Source organism: Canis lupus, chromosome 3, assembly GCF_048164855.1.
Source record: "Canis lupus baileyi chromosome 3, mCanLup2.hap1, whole genome shotgun sequence".
Lineage (NCBI taxonomy): Eukaryota > Metazoa > Chordata > Mammalia > Carnivora > Canidae > Canis > Canis lupus.
Window position 1 is genome coordinate 54,740,163 of NC_132840.1, and position 16,066 is coordinate 54,756,228.

Below are 16,066 nucleotides of genomic sequence, written 5' to 3' on the forward strand. Positions count from 1 at the left end.
GCCCATTCACTCGGAATATTCACAGGGGCCCCAAGCTGCCAGGCACCATTCTGGTGATGGAGAGGCGGCTGGGAACAAAACAGACAGAACCCCTGCCTCCGACGGAGCTTCCATTCTGGTGCGGGGACACACAGCACATAGAGTGATTAAAAGTGAGTCGGAAGGGGTACTTATGAGGAAGAGACATAAAGTGGGGCTTGGGGGCACGGTGTGGTGTTGTAAACAGAGTGATCCATCCAGGCCTTGCTGAGGAGGTGACATTTGAGGAAAGCCATAAAGGAGGTGAAGGACTAGGAGACCATTCTAGGCAGAGAGAGGTTAAGAAACATGCCTAAGGGGATCCCTGGGTGGCGCAGCGGTTTGGCGCCTGCCTTTGGCCCAGGGCGGGATCCTGGAGACCCGGGATCGAATCCCACGTCGGGCTCCCGGTGCATGGAGCCTGCTTCTCCCTCTGCCTATGTCTCTGCCTCTCTCTCTCTCTCTCTCTGTATGACTATCATAAATAAATTAAAAAAAAAAAAATTAAAAAAAAAAAAAAAAAAAAAAGAAACATGCCTAGGGTCACACAGCCAGGAAATCACAAAGCCAGGATTTGAACTTCGGGCTGGCTCTGGAGCCTGGCTTTTTTTTTTTTTTTTTTTAAATTCAATTTGCCAGCATACAGTATAACAGCCAGTGCTCATCACATCACGTGCCCTCCTTAATGCCTGTCACCCAGGTACCCCCTCTCCCCACCCCTCCCCTTCTGCAACCCTCAGTTTGTTCCAAGAGCCTGCCTTTTCACGACTGCAGCATAGAGCTCAATGCAAGATGCCATGCCTGCCCCTGGCACCCTCAGAGTTTGGGGGAAAGAGAGGTCATGAGCACGGTGACTCCTGGAGAGCTGAAGTCAGGGAGGACCAGGGAGAGGCAAGGAGCAGCAGGAGAGACCAAGGCTTTGGCTCTGAAGCTTCTGACCTCCTGTCCTGTCCTCCCCGAAGGCCAAGATGGATTGGCGACCTGCTGTCAGCTCTTTCTTTTAATCTGGAGGTGGGGGGGTAGTTCTTGGAGCCTACCCCCTCCCCCGTCCTGGCCCCTCCTCCCTCCAAGTACTGGGATGAACCAGCCACAAATCCTCTAATCCACCAGCACCTCCGGGTCGGTCTCCAGCTGCAGAAGACCACATCACTCGCCACCCACCCAGCCAGCCCAGCCAGCCAGCGCTGCCCGGCCGGGCCCAGGCGGCCTCACCCATGGGGAACAGCAAGAGCGGAGCCCTCTCCAAGGAGATCCTGGAGGAGCTGCAGCTGAACACCAAGTTCACAGAGGAGGAGCTGTGCAGCTGGTACCAGTCCTTCCTGAAGGAGTGCCCCAGTGGCCGCATCACCAAGCAGGAGTTTCAGAGCATCTACTCCAAGTTCTTCCCTGAGGCCGACCCCAAGGCCTATGCCCAGCATGTGTTCCGCAGCTTCGACGCCAACAGCGACGGCACCCTGGACTTCAAAGAGTATGTCATCGCCTTGCACATGACCTCGGCCGGCAAGACCAACCAGAAGCTTGAGTGGGCCTTCTCGCTCTACGACGTGGACGGCAACGGGGCCATCAGCAAGAGCGAAGTGCTAGAGATCGTCATGGTCAGTCTCGGCCTCCCCCGCACAGCGGAACTGGGCTCCCCCGGGGTCCTGGGTCCAGGGGGTTCGGGGGGTCGGGTGGGGGCGGTGTCCACAATCTAGGGTCCTGCTGCTGCCGCTGCTGCTCAAGGGGACGGGGCTGACCGTATGGAGTGGGGATCCAGGCTGCGGGGGGTCAGGGGCTCCAAGTGTGCGAGGAGGGGTCTCCAGTACGTGGGTCACTTCCCCACAGCTTCTCTTCCTCCTAAAGAAGAATCTGGGTATTTTGTGTTAATTAAATTTTGTTTCCTTCCTTCCCTCTATTCTTTCCTTCCTTTCTTCCTTCCTTCCTTCCTTCCTTCCTTCCTTCCTTCCTTCCTTCCTTCCATCTTCATTAAACCATCTTGCAAACCTTCAACAGTACCTATCCAGATTCTTCCACAGTTAGCTTTAAGCACATAACGTGTTTCAAATACAGAGTAGGGGATCCCTGGGTGGCTCAGCAGTTTAGCATCTGCCTTTGGCCCAGGGTGTGATCCTGGAGACCCGGGATCAAATCCCACATCAGGCTCCCTGCATGGAGCCTGCTTCTCCCTCTGCCTGTGTCTCTGCCTCTCTCTCTCTGTGTCTCTCATGAATGAATAAATAAAATCTTAAAAAAAAAAAAAAAAGAAAGAAAGAAAGAAAAAAATACAGAGTAGAAGGAGGCCAGCTTTGGGGGTCATGAACATTTGGGGGTTCCTGTCCTCTTAGTCTTTAGAGCCAGGGGCAGGCCACATCACCCCCGGGGGCCTCCACTTTCTCACCTGCTGCCCTGTGTTCTGGACTGAGCCTCTGCAGGAGCCTTGCTGGCCAGCACTTCCAAAACACACTCTCCCCCTGCCCCACACTGGCCTGGCATCCTATCGTTTGTTGCGAAGATCACAGGGATCTTAAGAATACTTTTATTTAATAGGTAAGTAATTTGTAAACCCTAGAAATATATGCAGGAGACAATTGAAATTGCCTTTAATTCTATCATCTGGAGGGAGCTACTGTCAATGTATTAACGTATACAATCCCAGCCCTTTAAAAAAAAAAGATTTTATTTATTTATTCATGAGAGACACAGAGAGAGAAGCAGAGACACAGGCAGAGGGAGAAGAAGGCTCCCTGCGGGGAATGGTGTGGGACTCAATCCCAGGACTCCGGTGTCATGCCCTGAACCGAAGGCAAACACTCAACCCCTGAGCCACCCAGGCATCCTACCATCCTAGTCCTTTATCTGTATATATATATTTAAAAATAATTTTAGAACTATGATATATAAGACGTTTTTCTCAGTTATTATTTTGTTACAATTTCCCTATCAAGAAATGGTTTCTTCAAAACCATTTTGAATGGCTGCTTAGAGTTCTGTCTTATGGGACACCTGGGTGGCTCAGCAGTTGAGCATCTGCCTTCGGCTCAGGTTGTGACCCCGGGGTCCTGGGATCAAGTCCTGCATCTGGGTTCCCCAAAGGGAGCCTGCTTCTCCCTCTGTCTGTGTCTCTGCCTCTGTCTCGTGTCTCTCATGAATAAATAAATAAAACCTAAAGAAAAAAAGAATTCCATCTTATGGAAAGGCCATAAAATTACCTAACCAGCCCTGTACTTTTGGACAATTAAGATGTTTCTATTTTTTTTTCTTATGATGGCATCTGTATTCCCCTTCACTTGGCATCTCTTCCTGGCATCTACTAATCCCCCAGCCCATTTCATTGCGTTATTCCCCTAATTCTGTTCCTGGTAAAAAGGAGAAGAATGTCTTTTGCAGTTTATCTCATTTTTTGGTGCATTTGTAATCCTGCTTGTGTTTGCATGGTTCTCCCCCTGATTAGGAGAAATCATAAACCAAGCAGCCAAGCAGGCAGCCTCTGGGCAGCAGACCTGACTTAGGCCTCACGTTAAGGGTGGGGAAGTCCCTGGAATCCGGGCACTACCCACAGAGCGAGCTCCCTTGGCTTGGCTGGTGGCCTGATGCAGGGAGCATGACCACCAACAGGACGTCAGGCCCAGCGGTGGCCTACAAGTTGGTGCTCCTTGAGGAAAAGGAAGAGGAAGGGAAAGAGGGAGAGGTAAGGGTAGTATCCACAGTATCCACGGCTGAGGCAGTGCAAGCTGGTGCAGGGCTGCTCAGTTCATTAGATCACGTGGTCGCTGCCCCGGGAGTCCAAAGTTGCAGGTTCTAATCCCAGTTACACCACTAACTAGCTATGTGGCCTTGGAAAAACCTCGGGGCCCAGGGTAAGGACTGGATAGCTCTTTCTCCGAGGTCCTGACAGGCTGTCCTTGGAGTTAGAAACTGGGCGAGGCAGGCAGGCACTTTCAGAGTTTAGCTGTGGGGCCGGTACATGGTTCCCCAGGCTCAGGACTGAGATGGAACCCGGCACCCACAGTTGGGTTGCTGGGCACCCCCGGGCTCTGAATGCTGCTGGCCGAGGCTGCTGCCCAGAGCTGCTGAGTTTGCTCCTCTTGCTATAGCATGTTGGTGCTGAAACTTCCCAGACCTGCTCGCCCTCCCTCCAGGCTAATGTCACAGGCAACACTGCCCCTGCCCGAGTGTGTGCAAGGTGCCCCCAACTCCACCCAACACGCTTGCCTGCACCCCTAGTCTGCCCCAACGCTCAGCGCATGGGCTGGAATGGGCTCAGGAGCCACTCAGGTGTCCACTCTGGCCTGGCTGGGCTGGACTTAACGAGCTGATGGGATCCTATAACCTGGAGCTGGCAGGGCACATTGAGACCACCTTGTCCCTCTCTGTTCTCCAGCCCCTTGGATGCTCTCCAAGTGATAGAGTGCAAGGATGAAGGTTCTAGAACCAAACTGCCTGGTTAGAATCTCCGTTTCTTCATCTGTAAAATGGGGCCAATGAAACCCACCTCATAAGGCCATTGTGGAGGTTACGTGTACAAGGGCATGTTACGCGTTCCATGAACATTAGCCGTTGTCACCATAAGCCAACCCAACTGGGCAACCAAGGTACCACAGGGACCCCAAAGAAGCCATTTGAGGTGGCTGCTGTGGGATTATCAGAAAGCTTTTTGTTTTTTTTTTTTTTTTAAGATTTTATTCATTTATTCATGAGACAGAGAGGCAGAGGCAGAAGGAGAAGCAGGCTCCCTGAGGGGAGCCCGATGAGGAATTTGATCTCAGGACCCCGGGATCATGATCTGAGCTGAAGGCAGATGCTTCACTGACTGAGCCACCCAGGCACCCAAGCTTTTTGTTTCTTATCTCATTTTCATTTTTTTTAAATAAAATGAAAGTATTGTTTCTACAGGGTCAGGAAATTCCATAGGTGTAGAGAAGGGGCAAAATAAGTGAAAGCCTTCTTTACCCCTTCACTCCGTTCCCTGTCCCTTCTGAGGATCTAAAAAATACAGATTCCCCAACTCTGCTCCCCTGGGCAGGCTGGGGCCTGGGAATCTGTATTTTCACCTCTGCTTGGGGGGATATCTGGCCCTGGGCATGGGGGTGGGGGAGGGTAACCTCTGCTTCTCCTTCTGATGGGAACTTCCTCTTTATGTGCTGCAGGCTATTTTCAAAATGATCAGTCCTGAGGATGTGAAGCAACTTCCAGAGGATGAGAACACCCCAGAGAAACGAGCAGAGAAGATCTGGGGATTCTTTGGAAAGAAAGATGATGGTGAATTCCTTCCCCCTTAAAAGCGTCTGGTTTTAGAGTCATGGGCTGTTTCCTGGAGGCCCCAGTGAGATTGGTCTTCCTAGGGCCAAGGGGATCCCTCCTCACGGCATGCACTGCAGGGCTATCTGAGTCCCTGGGGGAGAGGGGACCCCTCATCTTGGCATGCACTGCAGGGATCTCTGCATCCCTGGGGGTGCAGGGGGACAGTAAGCAGACCAGCCCAGCTCCGCTGTCCCCCTGGAGCAGATGCTGCTGGTGGGGACTGGTGCCACATCCCCCTTGCCCCTTGACTCCATCACCGCCGAGCTCCCTGGGGCAGGGGGAAGGTCTGGATTCTGGAAGGCCAGGGAAGGAAAGGCACCTTAGAGCAGCGTTAGCGCCGGGGGAAGAATGGCTAAGTCAGAACAGCAGCTCCTTAGCCAAGGGCGTACCCACTGCGGGGTTACGGGCTCTGCAAACCACTTTCTGTTTCAGCGGAAGTGCTCACCTAGACGCCTGGGTGTACCTTACTTGGTTCCTAAAATGCTTTCTGCACAGTGAGGACAGGGCAAAGCTTCAGCTCGGCCTGTGTCTGAAGGGGCGTCGAGTCCCAAGTCAGCAGGATCTCAGTTTACCTGCTTTTACGCTGGGGAGTTAATTTGGGTTCCGACAGATGGAATTAGATTTAGATTGGGTTGGAAGCGATTTATTGAGAACTGGCCTTCGAGGGAAAGGAGGGGCTGGAGGAGCCTGGGGAGGCCCAGACTGCAGGGCAGCGGGGCCCCGAGTAGAGAGCCCAGGGCCGCTGAAGACTTGAGGCCGCAGCCCTGCTTTTGAAGGTTTTGGCAAAGCCAGGGGAGCCCCCGGGGGCCCCTTCTTCCACAGGCCAGCCTGCCTCGGTCCCTCCAATGCCCCTGCTCAGTCTTTGGCCACGAGCAGCCCTTGGAGAGGTGGGGTCTCCCTGAAAACAGGGAGGCATTCCAGAACAGGGCAGCTGGTCTGCAGGTGCGTGATGCTCAGGCCAACGCAGGCAGCACTGCAGAGGGGCGGCGTGGGCACGGCTGCAAGCTGGGCGGGGAGCCCCCCGACATGTGGGGACCTGGCAAGTGGCTGCCCGTTCTTGTGGCTTGCAGCTGGTTGCTGCCACCTGGGGACCCGCAGCCCCGCGGGGCCTCCTCAGCTGATTCTCTAAGAGAGAAGCCGGCACTGGAGATTTTGAGAACCTGAAGGGCCTCACTTGGTGACATATGGCCCACGCACCTCTGCGCAGCCAGTGTGGGCTCCTTCTGTGGTCTCCGGGACAGGCCTCGGCAGGTCAGGAGGAGGGGCAGGTGCAGGGGGCCCCGGTGCCACCAATCTGCAGTCCAGGAAGAAGCCTGAGGAGCAAGAAGGTCATTGCCAAGGGCCTGGATCCAGGGGAAAGCAGGCGAGGTACCTGGGCGAGCATTCAAAGCAGTTGATCGTTCCCAGTGCCAGTCCTGTGCCCCACTGACTTCGCAGTGAGCACCTCCTTCAACTCTGCTGCGTGGGTGTAGTGGTCCCAGCCTCGATGTCTCCTCCCCTTCCGGAACCTGCTCCCCCCTTCCTCCTCCTCCTTCTTCGCACCATGTGGCCCCTCCCCCACTGACCCCATCTGGGAGGACCAGACATCTCTCAGGTCTGCCAGGTGCTATGTCCCCCTGTTGTACTTGCTACCCTGAAAACCAACCCAGGTGAATGCCACAGTCACGGGAGGTGGTGGTGTTTGGAGGCCGAGATTTTCAGATGACCCCCTCCGGAAACAGCACCTCACTCCACAATCAGGTTCTTGACCGTGGCAGTTTCAAGCTCTACCTGAGGCCGATAAGGCAGCTGAGACTTTAAAGCCCAAATTTCACTACCCGGACCTGTGCAAGGACAAGGACCCCATTCTGGATCCTCACCCGGGAGGGATTAAGGGTGTCAGAGAGGCGCAGAGCGCAGGCCACTGGAAATCCAGTTGGTTCAGCTAAGCTTGTTGAGCTCGGTGCAGGCAGTGTGAGCATCACCATCTGCAGAGAGAAGCACCTGTCTCTTTCTGGAGTTATTTAGACGTGGGAGTGTCTCCGCATCAGACCAAGAGTTTCCTAGAACAGGGACTCTGTCTCATTCCTTTCTGAGCCACCCCCTTGCAGTGGCCTCAGCCCCAAGCACAGTGGCTTCAGCACAGAGGAGCTGTCAGCCCCCTGCTGGGAGGGAGGCAGAGAGACCTCACTAGGGGCCAGGCTCTCCTGGGCTGGTCCTCTCATTAACCCTTTGCTGCTGGTTTGAGGGGAGGTCCGGGGATCCTGGGAAGGAGCTGGGTATCTGGGGGTGATGGGTTGTACCCTCAGGGGCACAGAAATTCAGTGTTTTCGTAACAGATACCTCCGCACGGGGCATGCTGGCCAGCACCAGCCTTGCTGTGACTTGGGACAGCCGAATCTGACTGCAGCCTTTCTTCTCCTCCCATGCACAGATAAACTTACAGAGGAGGAGTTCATCGAGGGGACCCTGGCTAATAAGGAAATTCTGAGACTGATCCAATTTGAGCCTCGAAAAGTGAAGGAAAAATTAAAAGAAAAGAAACCCTGATGTTGACTGCTTGGCCCTCCCCGCCCCCCGCCCCCGTCTCCCCCAGCACAGAAACCCCCACGTGAGCACGTGCACATGCCCCAGGGGCCAAGGGGGCTTCCTTGGCCTTAGCATCCCTCCTCCTCTTCTACCCCCCACCTCCGGTCCCCAGGGCCCATGCCTCGGTGATAATCCCAGGATTAGGTCACAGGAGTCCTCAATATCACCCCCCACCCCGTGTAAGCTCCTTTGTGGGTTGCTGGGTAAGCAGGTTCCAATAAATGTGAGAGGAGCTGGGCACACAGCTGGGTTGTTCTTGAGCTGGAAAGGGAAATGATTTCTGTCGACTGGGCCTCAGACACAAGGGTGCATGGCCCCTGCGGCCACAGGCTGGGGTGCTGGGCCTGGTGTGACAGGGAAGCAGGCAGCACGGGGGACTGTAACACTACAAGACACCATTTCAGACAGTCAGGTGACCCTGGAGATGTGCCAAGTACTGCCAGAGGGGCTGACTCCTCCAGAGAGTTGAGGAAGGTGTTCCCAGATAGAAACATTTCAGTTAAGGCCCCATGGCCTGCAGGTGGGGGGTTGGGGGAGGATGGGAGTCAGGAAGCACGGGGTCCCAGAGGACAGCCCCCTCAGAGACACTGAGGCAGGAATGAAAATGTCACATTCCAGGACTGGAAAAGGCCAGGGTAGCCAGGGAGCCCAGGGAGGAGCCCAGGGAGGAGCCCTAGGAGGAGGGATAGCTAACTGTGAGTTATGCCTAAAAGGTAGGCAGGGACCAGCATGCCAGGCTTTTCTGCAGCCCATGGAAAGATGGGGCTTCTCCGTGGGGTTTGAAGTAGGAGGGACTCATGCTTGTAAGACAACCCTCTGGCTGGGAGAAATACGTCAGAGGGGCAGGACTAGGAGCCGGGAGCCTGAACATTATACTTTTACAGTCACCCCAGGAGCCCTCAGCAGAGAGGACCAGCCTGGAGAGAGTAGGACCGCTCTGGAGATAGCATCCTCCTCACTGGCTGCAGGGGGAGGAGGGATGACAGGAGTGGCCGGAATGGCAGACAGCAGCCAGGTTTGTGGCCTGGGTTCTGGGTGAATAGTGATGCCATCCACCACGATGAGAAGCTCAGGGAGGGTCCTTGGTCGCAGGGTTTCAGGATCTGATGACAATAAGTTCAAGTTGGATATGGTAAGAGAGGTGGGGGCCCTCATTTTGGAGGTGAGGAGGAGGCCCAGAGACTGCAAGCAGCCTGCCCAGGGTCAACCAGCTAATGAGCAAAGGCTGTCTGGGGCTACCCACTGGGCTACATCGCCTTGTCACGGCTCTGGGGCCTGGGACACCTTGGAACTCCACCAGCAGGGTCTTAATAGCCTTGTACTTTTTGGGGAGGCTCATCTACTTTCTAGGCTTAAGCTCCAAAATGAGCTCAGAAAAATATATGGAGGTCCCAGACACTTGACTGACCTATATGCAACCCCCTGAGGCAGGGGAGCCTCCAATTGGGAGTGTTGGGGTGACCCCCCCACCTCCACAGTGATAGAACAATCGCCACTGCTGGAAAGCACTGCTCTTCATGGAGGGTGAGTCTGGGAGCAATCCTAACACTCAGTATAGAGCCATTCCTGGGAGCCAGGCATCCTGCCCCATGGTGTAGATGGGGACACTGAAGCCACAAAATAAGAACACATTTGGCACTTGAACTAGAGGCCCTTTGATTACACTAGGCTGCCTCAAAAGTTTGGGCCTGGACATGACAGGACAGAGAATTCTGGTTTTGCATAGGATCAGAGCTGGAAGGGGGAGAGGCTCTACACAGGATGTAGTCCAGTGGTTCTTCAAGGAAGAGAGTCATTATTAGAATTACCTGCCTAAGACACCCCTCCAGGACCAGACTAGTGAGTCACTCAGAAGAGTCAGCTCAGGGGGAGAAGGATCTTGGGTTCAGCTCAAGGTAGCTCAGGGGTAGACCCAAAGGGCTCCAGTACTCTTTCCACCACCCCACACACTGCCCTACATGAGTGAACCTCATTTGTTGGGGAGTGAGGTTGAAGGCTTTTCTCTGGGGTTGGAGCATCCATGTCATTTGAATTTAAAAGCAGAGACACAAGGGGCACCTGGGTGGCTCAGTGGTTGAACATCTTCCTTTGGTTCAGGGCATGATCCTAGGGTCCTGGGATCGAGTCCCACCTTGGGTTCCCCGCAGGGAGCCTGCTTCTCCCTCTGCCTGTGTCTCTGCCTCACTCTCTGTGTCTTTCATGAATAAATATATAAAATTTTAAAATAAAGTAAAAGTAGAGACACCACATAATAACCTTGTTGATCTATGATTCAATAAAAGGCATAAAGGGGCCACTGGATCTTCTACGGCCAGTGGAGAGCTCAGTAGTGCTAACATAACTAGCATGTCTTCTGTTGCCTTGGGGCAGCAGGGCCTCATGGGCTGGGTCCTGCCCTGCTCTAGGGTTCTCTGTGGGAAAATGCTGAGAGAATCCGGAAGTGGTGCAAAGGCCAACTAGACTGAAGAGAAGAGAAGGAGGTGGAGGTGGTGTTGAGCTACGTCATCAAGACTCTTTCGGATGCAAGGGACAGAAGACCCAACACGGATTGCTGTGGCACAGATAGGAATTTATTGAGTCACGTAAAGGAAATCCCAGGAGTTTTGCTAGCTTTAGGTCTGGCTTAATCCAGGGGCTCCCACAATGCCTAGGGACTCCTCTCCTTCTCCTGGCCTCACTTTCTACTGTGATGGCTCCATTCTCAGGGAAGCTTTCCCTCCTGCTCTGGCAAGATGGGCACCAGCAGATACAGGCTTACTCTGCCATGGTTCCAATATCAGCAAAAAAAGGGGGGGCGGTGGCTTTCTGTTGAGAATCCCAGCCCAAGTCCCAGGACCATCTCTCATGGGCTCTTGGTTCTATGCCCATCCCTAACCCAATATCTGGTGCCAGAGGGCTGTCCTGCTGGGATTGGCTGAGCAGAATTTGTCCCCAGCCTTGGGGCCGAGAGTGCAGCTGAGACAGCTCAGACGTCATGAACTGGGAGTGGGGAGATGTATAGTTCCCAAGAGGAAAATTTGGGTCCTATTAGTATAAGAGAAATAGAGTGTTAAAAATAGATGTCCACTCTAGGGACCTTGGGGGGGGAGTCATTTCACATCTAAATTTCTGCTTCCTCACATACATGTAAACTCAGGGGTGGAAACGGGTCTTTTAAAGAGCAGTAATCCAAACTGCTCTCACAGGCTCCAGCCTCTTGTGTAGTGCCCCTTCGGTATGTCTTAGCATTCTCAGTGGTGTCCCTGACAGACTCACCAGTAGGTCTCTCAATACCAGGTGCCATTGCTACATCAGATACCACCATTCTCACCCCAACCAAGGCTATAGAACTTTAAAAAAAATTTATACATATTGTTTATTTATTTATTCATAAGAGACACAGAGAGAGAGAGAAGCAGAGACACAGGCAGAGGGAGGAGCAGGCTCCCTGCAGGGAGCCCGGTGTGGGACTCAATTCTGGGTCTCCGGGATCAAACCCTGGGCCAAAGGCAGATGCTAAACTGCTGAGCTACCCAGGGATCCCCTACTCTGTATTTGAAACACGTTAAGTACTTAAAGCTAACTGTGGAAGAATCTGGATAGGTACTGTTGGAGGTTTGCAAGATGGTTTAATGAAGGAAGGAAGGAAGGAAGGAAGGAAGGAAGGAAGGAAGGAAGGGAGAAAGGAAGGAAGGGAGGAGAGAAGGAAGGAGAGAAGGAAGGAAGGAGGGAATAGAGGAGATCATGATCTGAGCCACAGGCAGATGCTCAACCACTGAGCCACCCAGATGCCTCGAGGCTACAGTACTTCTGATATACATACCCAAGCTATGCACTGAGCTGCTGGTGAGCCTTCTGGGTTAATATTTGTGGCGTAGGGCCACAGGGAGTGGCATGTGTCACAGAAACAGCTCTTGTCACTGCCTCCTGGCAACAGCTCTCTTGAATGTGATTTGTGGCTTCCCTTTGTACACCAGGGCTCAGGCCTTGTCCATGGAGCCAGATGGGGACACAGACACCCTATTGCCCACTCCACCTCCATTTCTGTTGCTTGGAGGCCACACAAATTTATCAGATGAGCTCAGGTAGGTGTGTGTGTCTCAACTGAGGCCCTAGCTGAGATCCCACCCTTCAAAAAACAAAATAAAACAGCTCCACAAAACTGGGCCAACCACACTTAACGTCAATTATTACCCAGAGTTGTGAAAATCAGTCAAGTCTGTTCTTAATGAAGAATTTCTAAGCTGTACTTGTCACAGACGGAAGGCTTATTTATTTGGACTTCAGCAGAGCATAGTGAGTTTTGGAGGGGAGGTGTCACTTGATACCTTTTCCAATGTCTTAGACCTTGATCACATATGAAAGCCAGGCAGGTGGCTATGGCCCCCAAAGCACAGGCAATAGAAGAAAATAAACAGATAAACCAGACTTTATCATGACCAGAAGCGTTTGTCCGTCAAGGGACACCATCAAGAGGGTGAAAAGACAGCCTACAGAAGGAAAGGAAATATTTGCAAATTATATATCTGGTAAAGGCTTAAAATCCAGAACATACAAAGAAATTCAACAACTTAACAACAACAACTACAACAAAAAACAATAAACTCATACAGCCTCATTTTTTTAAATGGGCGAAGGGCTTGAATAGGATTTCTCCGGAGAAGATATGCTAATGTCCATAATCACATGAAAAGGTGCTCAACATCTTTAGTCACCACAGAAATGCAAGTTAAAACTACCCTAGCTACCATGTCATACCCATCAGGATGGCAATGATCAAAAAAGTAGAAAGTAAGTGTTGGCCAGGACTGGATAGATTGGAACCCTTGCACACGGCCGGTGGAATACAAAATGGTGCAGCTGCTGTGGAGGATGGCTTGGTGGTTCCTCAAGATATTAAACAGAAGGACCTTAGGACTCAGCTGTTCTCCTCCAAGGCGTCTACTCAAAGAATTGAAAACAGGGACTCAAACAGAATCCTCTGCACACCCAAACCCACAGCGGCATTTTTCACAGTAGCCAAAACGGGGAAGCAACCCAGTGTCCGTCACATGGTGAATGGAATAAAATATTTCATCCACACAGTGGAATGTTATTCTGCTGTGAAAAGGAAGGAGGTTCTAGTATATGCTACAAGATAGGTGAACCTCGAGAGCAGTGTGCTGAGATAAGCCAGTCACAAAAGGACAAATATGGTGAGATTCCACTTATGTAATGTACCTAGAGCCATCACATACTGAGACAGGGTGTAGAATGGTGGTAGCCAGGGGCTGGGCCTAGGAGATACGGGGTTAGTGTGGTTAGTGTTTTGGTTTGTTTTTTAAGATTTTATTTATTTATTCATGAGACACATAGAGAAAGAGGCAGAGACACAGGCAGAGAGAGAAGCAGGCTCCCTTTGGGGAACCCAGATGCAGGACTTGATCCCAGGACTCTGGGATCATGACCTGAACCAAAGACAGATGCTCAACCACTGAGCCTCCCAGGCATCCCATGGGATTAGTGAGTGTTTAATGGGGATAGAGTTTCGGTTAGGAAGGTGAGAAAGTTCTGGAGACGGTTGGACAACAGTATGAATACACTTGATGCCACTGATTTATAGACTTAAAAGTGGTTAACATGGTAAATTTTGTGTTCATATATTTTACCACAGTTAGAAAAGTTAAAAAAAGAACGAAATCACTCAAGAATTTCTAAAAATACCTATGTCCAGGCTCATTTACACCAATTCCATCAGAATCTCTGGGTCATGGCTAGCCATCAGTGTTTCCAAGCAAGTTCCTCAGGTGATTGTCAGGCCAGGATTGAGACCCACTAAGCCAGATCTTCAAGGCACCAAGAATTCGAACAAATCGAATTGAGCGCTATGTGTTTTAACTACTAAATCTGGCAATACGCCCTGATGACTGCCCTACCGGTGCTCCCGCTAGCGTAAGGCTGTATCTCTCTCATCCCATGGCAACGTACCCACCCACATACACATGCATTTTTGCACACTCCAAAGCGACACTCTAGACCTGTGGTCTAGATGAGGGGAGACACTTGCCTCCCACCCTTTTGACCTCTGACCTCTGTCCCTTCCTGCCTTCTCCATCCCCTCCTCTGGGTCCCCAAGGAGGCTCAATGCCACAGCCCTTTCCTTCACATCTATCCAGAAACTATGCCCCAGATTCTCAGGACACAAGAGACCTTCAGCACCCAGTGAGAAACACGTGTCAAAGAATTGACCCGATACAGACTCAATTAAATAAACTTGTTATTTTAATTGTTAACGAGACAAGAGCAAGCAGGGTGTGTGTATGTGTGTGTGTGTGCACGTGCCACCCCATTTGGGGAGTGACGAGGCAGGGAGAACATATTTACAGATGCTTTGGGAAAAAAATAAACTTCCTTCTCCTATTCAAGGTCAGGTCCTGGGTCACTGATCCCCAACAGCATCCGATGCTTCCAAAGACATCTCTGTCCCATGTCATCGCCGAGTGTATACTGGGCACCTAGTCTGAACCTGCTGTGCTGGGTGCAGGCTAGGAACACAGCAGGGCCCCAGCTCCCTAGAAGCTAACAGACCTGAGCAGGGAAGGCAGGGATATTTAGAGCAGGGAGAAATTAGAAGGACGTATACTTTTAATGATTGAGCTATGTATGATCTGGACACCAAAAAAATAAACCTTCGCTTTGTTATGCACTTGCCCAGTGCCTCTGCTCCAGTTTCTCCTCTTGGCAAGCAGAGCCGGGACTCCAGGGGGGAGGGCGGAAACATGGAATCAGCGAGATAAATAATATTTTAGGTGCAATTGTTTAAAAATAGAAATTCACGCCCCAAAACCCGTGACAGGCAAAATACCAATGTTTTCAATAAAGTCAGGATCAGACTCTGCATTTGGATGAGCTGGTCTCTCGCTGGTCTCACCCTCATCCTGGCACTGTGCTAATAAAAAGTTATCTTTAGAAATGGCCCATCTGCGGAAGCTTGTGGATTTTTTTTTTTAATGTCGTGTTAAAATATTACTTATCTTGAAGATTTTTTTTCCAGTGCTGTCTTAAATCTTGCACCCAAGCCGGGTTCCTCACCTACCTCACCCTAGTCCCCACCCTGCTGGCAGAGTGTACTTGACAATGGAGCTGCTAGGCAAAATAGTGGCCTTGCAATGTCATTTGAATTGCAGATCACGTATACCCCATGGGATACACTTACACCAGAAGATTATTCGTGGATCTGAAATGCAAATCAAATTGAGCACTATGTGTTTTAACTACCAAATCTGGCAATACGTCCTGATGACTGCCCTACCGGTGCTCCCGCTAGTGTAAGGCTGTATCTCTCTCATCCCACGGCAACGTACCCGCCCAAATACACATGCATTTTTGCACACTCCAAAGCGACACTCTTGGCCATTAACGTGTGTTCTCCTAGAATCTTCCTCCTGTGGTTTTCTTCCAGTGCCCTGCTGTATTGCTTTAGTCACTGAGCCCGACCCTAATGGCCCGGGGCCTTGCTCAGCCTTTAGGGCATCCTCCACACTGGGTCTGAGCATCAGAGACCTGGACATGAACTTCACGCCAAAATGGGCACTGTGCATGGGGAGACCCCGAGGGCTCTGTGGCACGTGCCACTTCCTTCCTCCCCGGGCGGCGGGCCTCCAGCCTAGATCTCACTCTCTTCCAGAATCTCCTCCATGGTGTGGGTCAGGGTGAAGTCCCCGTCGCTGCTCTCAGACAGGCTGCTGCCCCGGGGCCAGGCTGCGTGTCCCCGTGGGGGCCGGGGGCCCAGTCCCCCCAAGCCATGCATGGCCAGGTGCAGGAGCTGTCCATGGTTGTTACCACCGCCCAGCGAGGGCTGCAGCTTCTCCCGTGTCCTCGTGCGGCCTGCCTGGGACAGCTTCTTAGGACATTTTCCCAGGAACTGGAAGTCTTTCTGCAGGACCCAGGCACTGCAGCCCGAGTGGCGGGCCAGCAAGAAGCGTACCCAGTGCTTCCGCAGCTCAGCCTTCACCTGCGAGGGATAAGAGGGCGGGTTACTGTTCCCGAGTCACCTGGCTGTGTGTGTGTGTGTGTGTGTGTGTGTCCTATCAGCAATCACTCACTGCATGGCTCCCATGTGCCACCCCTGGGAAACTTACCTTCTAACTGTGGAGATGCACAGAGAGGAGTAAACAAGCCTATGTGTGCACAGCACATGGTAGTGACACCATGTGGCTACTGAGCAGGACAGTGAGGCGAG

The 16,066-nt window shown here is 52.1% G+C and overlaps 2 protein-coding genes across 3 annotated transcripts in view; one reads left to right on the forward strand and one right to left on the reverse strand.

Moving 5' to 3' along the window:
* The first annotated feature begins 951 nt into the window (after positions 1-951).
* RCVRN (recoverin) lies at positions 952-8,031 on the forward strand. Its single transcript, XM_072812059.1, has 3 exons — positions 952-1,613; positions 5,145-5,256; positions 7,712-8,031. The coding sequence occupies exons 1-3, from the start codon at positions 1,233-1,235 to the stop codon at positions 7,825-7,827; spliced, it is 609 nt and encodes a 202-aa protein (XP_072668160.1). The 5' UTR covers positions 952-1,232; the 3' UTR covers positions 7,828-8,031.
* Positions 8,032-14,088: 6,057 nt separating this feature from the next.
* Positions 14,089-16,066, reverse strand: part of GLP2R (glucagon like peptide 2 receptor) — a 50,451-nt gene continuing 48,473 nt past the window's right edge. For both annotated transcript variants that reach the window (XM_072812071.1, XM_072812079.1), the window contains exon 13: positions 14,089-15,838. In XM_072812071.1, coding sequence (XP_072668172.1) covers positions 15,491-15,838 — 348 coding nt within the window. In that variant the 3' untranslated portion in view covers positions 14,089-15,490. The remainder of the gene's footprint in view (positions 15,839-16,066) is intronic.

Bases quoted from the DNA above. Each gene is read 5' to 3' on its own strand.
- RCVRN (XM_072812059.1), top strand. From the start codon at position 1,233: ATGGGGAACAGCAAGAGCGGAGCCCTCTCCAAGGAGATCCTGGAGGAG. The intron at 1,614-5,144 runs GTCAGTCTCGGC...TATGTGCTGCAG, and splicing joins AAGTGCTAGAGATCGTCATG to GCTATTTTCAAAATGATCAG. The intron at 5,257-7,711 runs GTGAATTCCTTC...TCCCATGCACAG, and splicing joins CTTTGGAAAGAAAGATGATG to ATAAACTTACAGAGGAGGAG.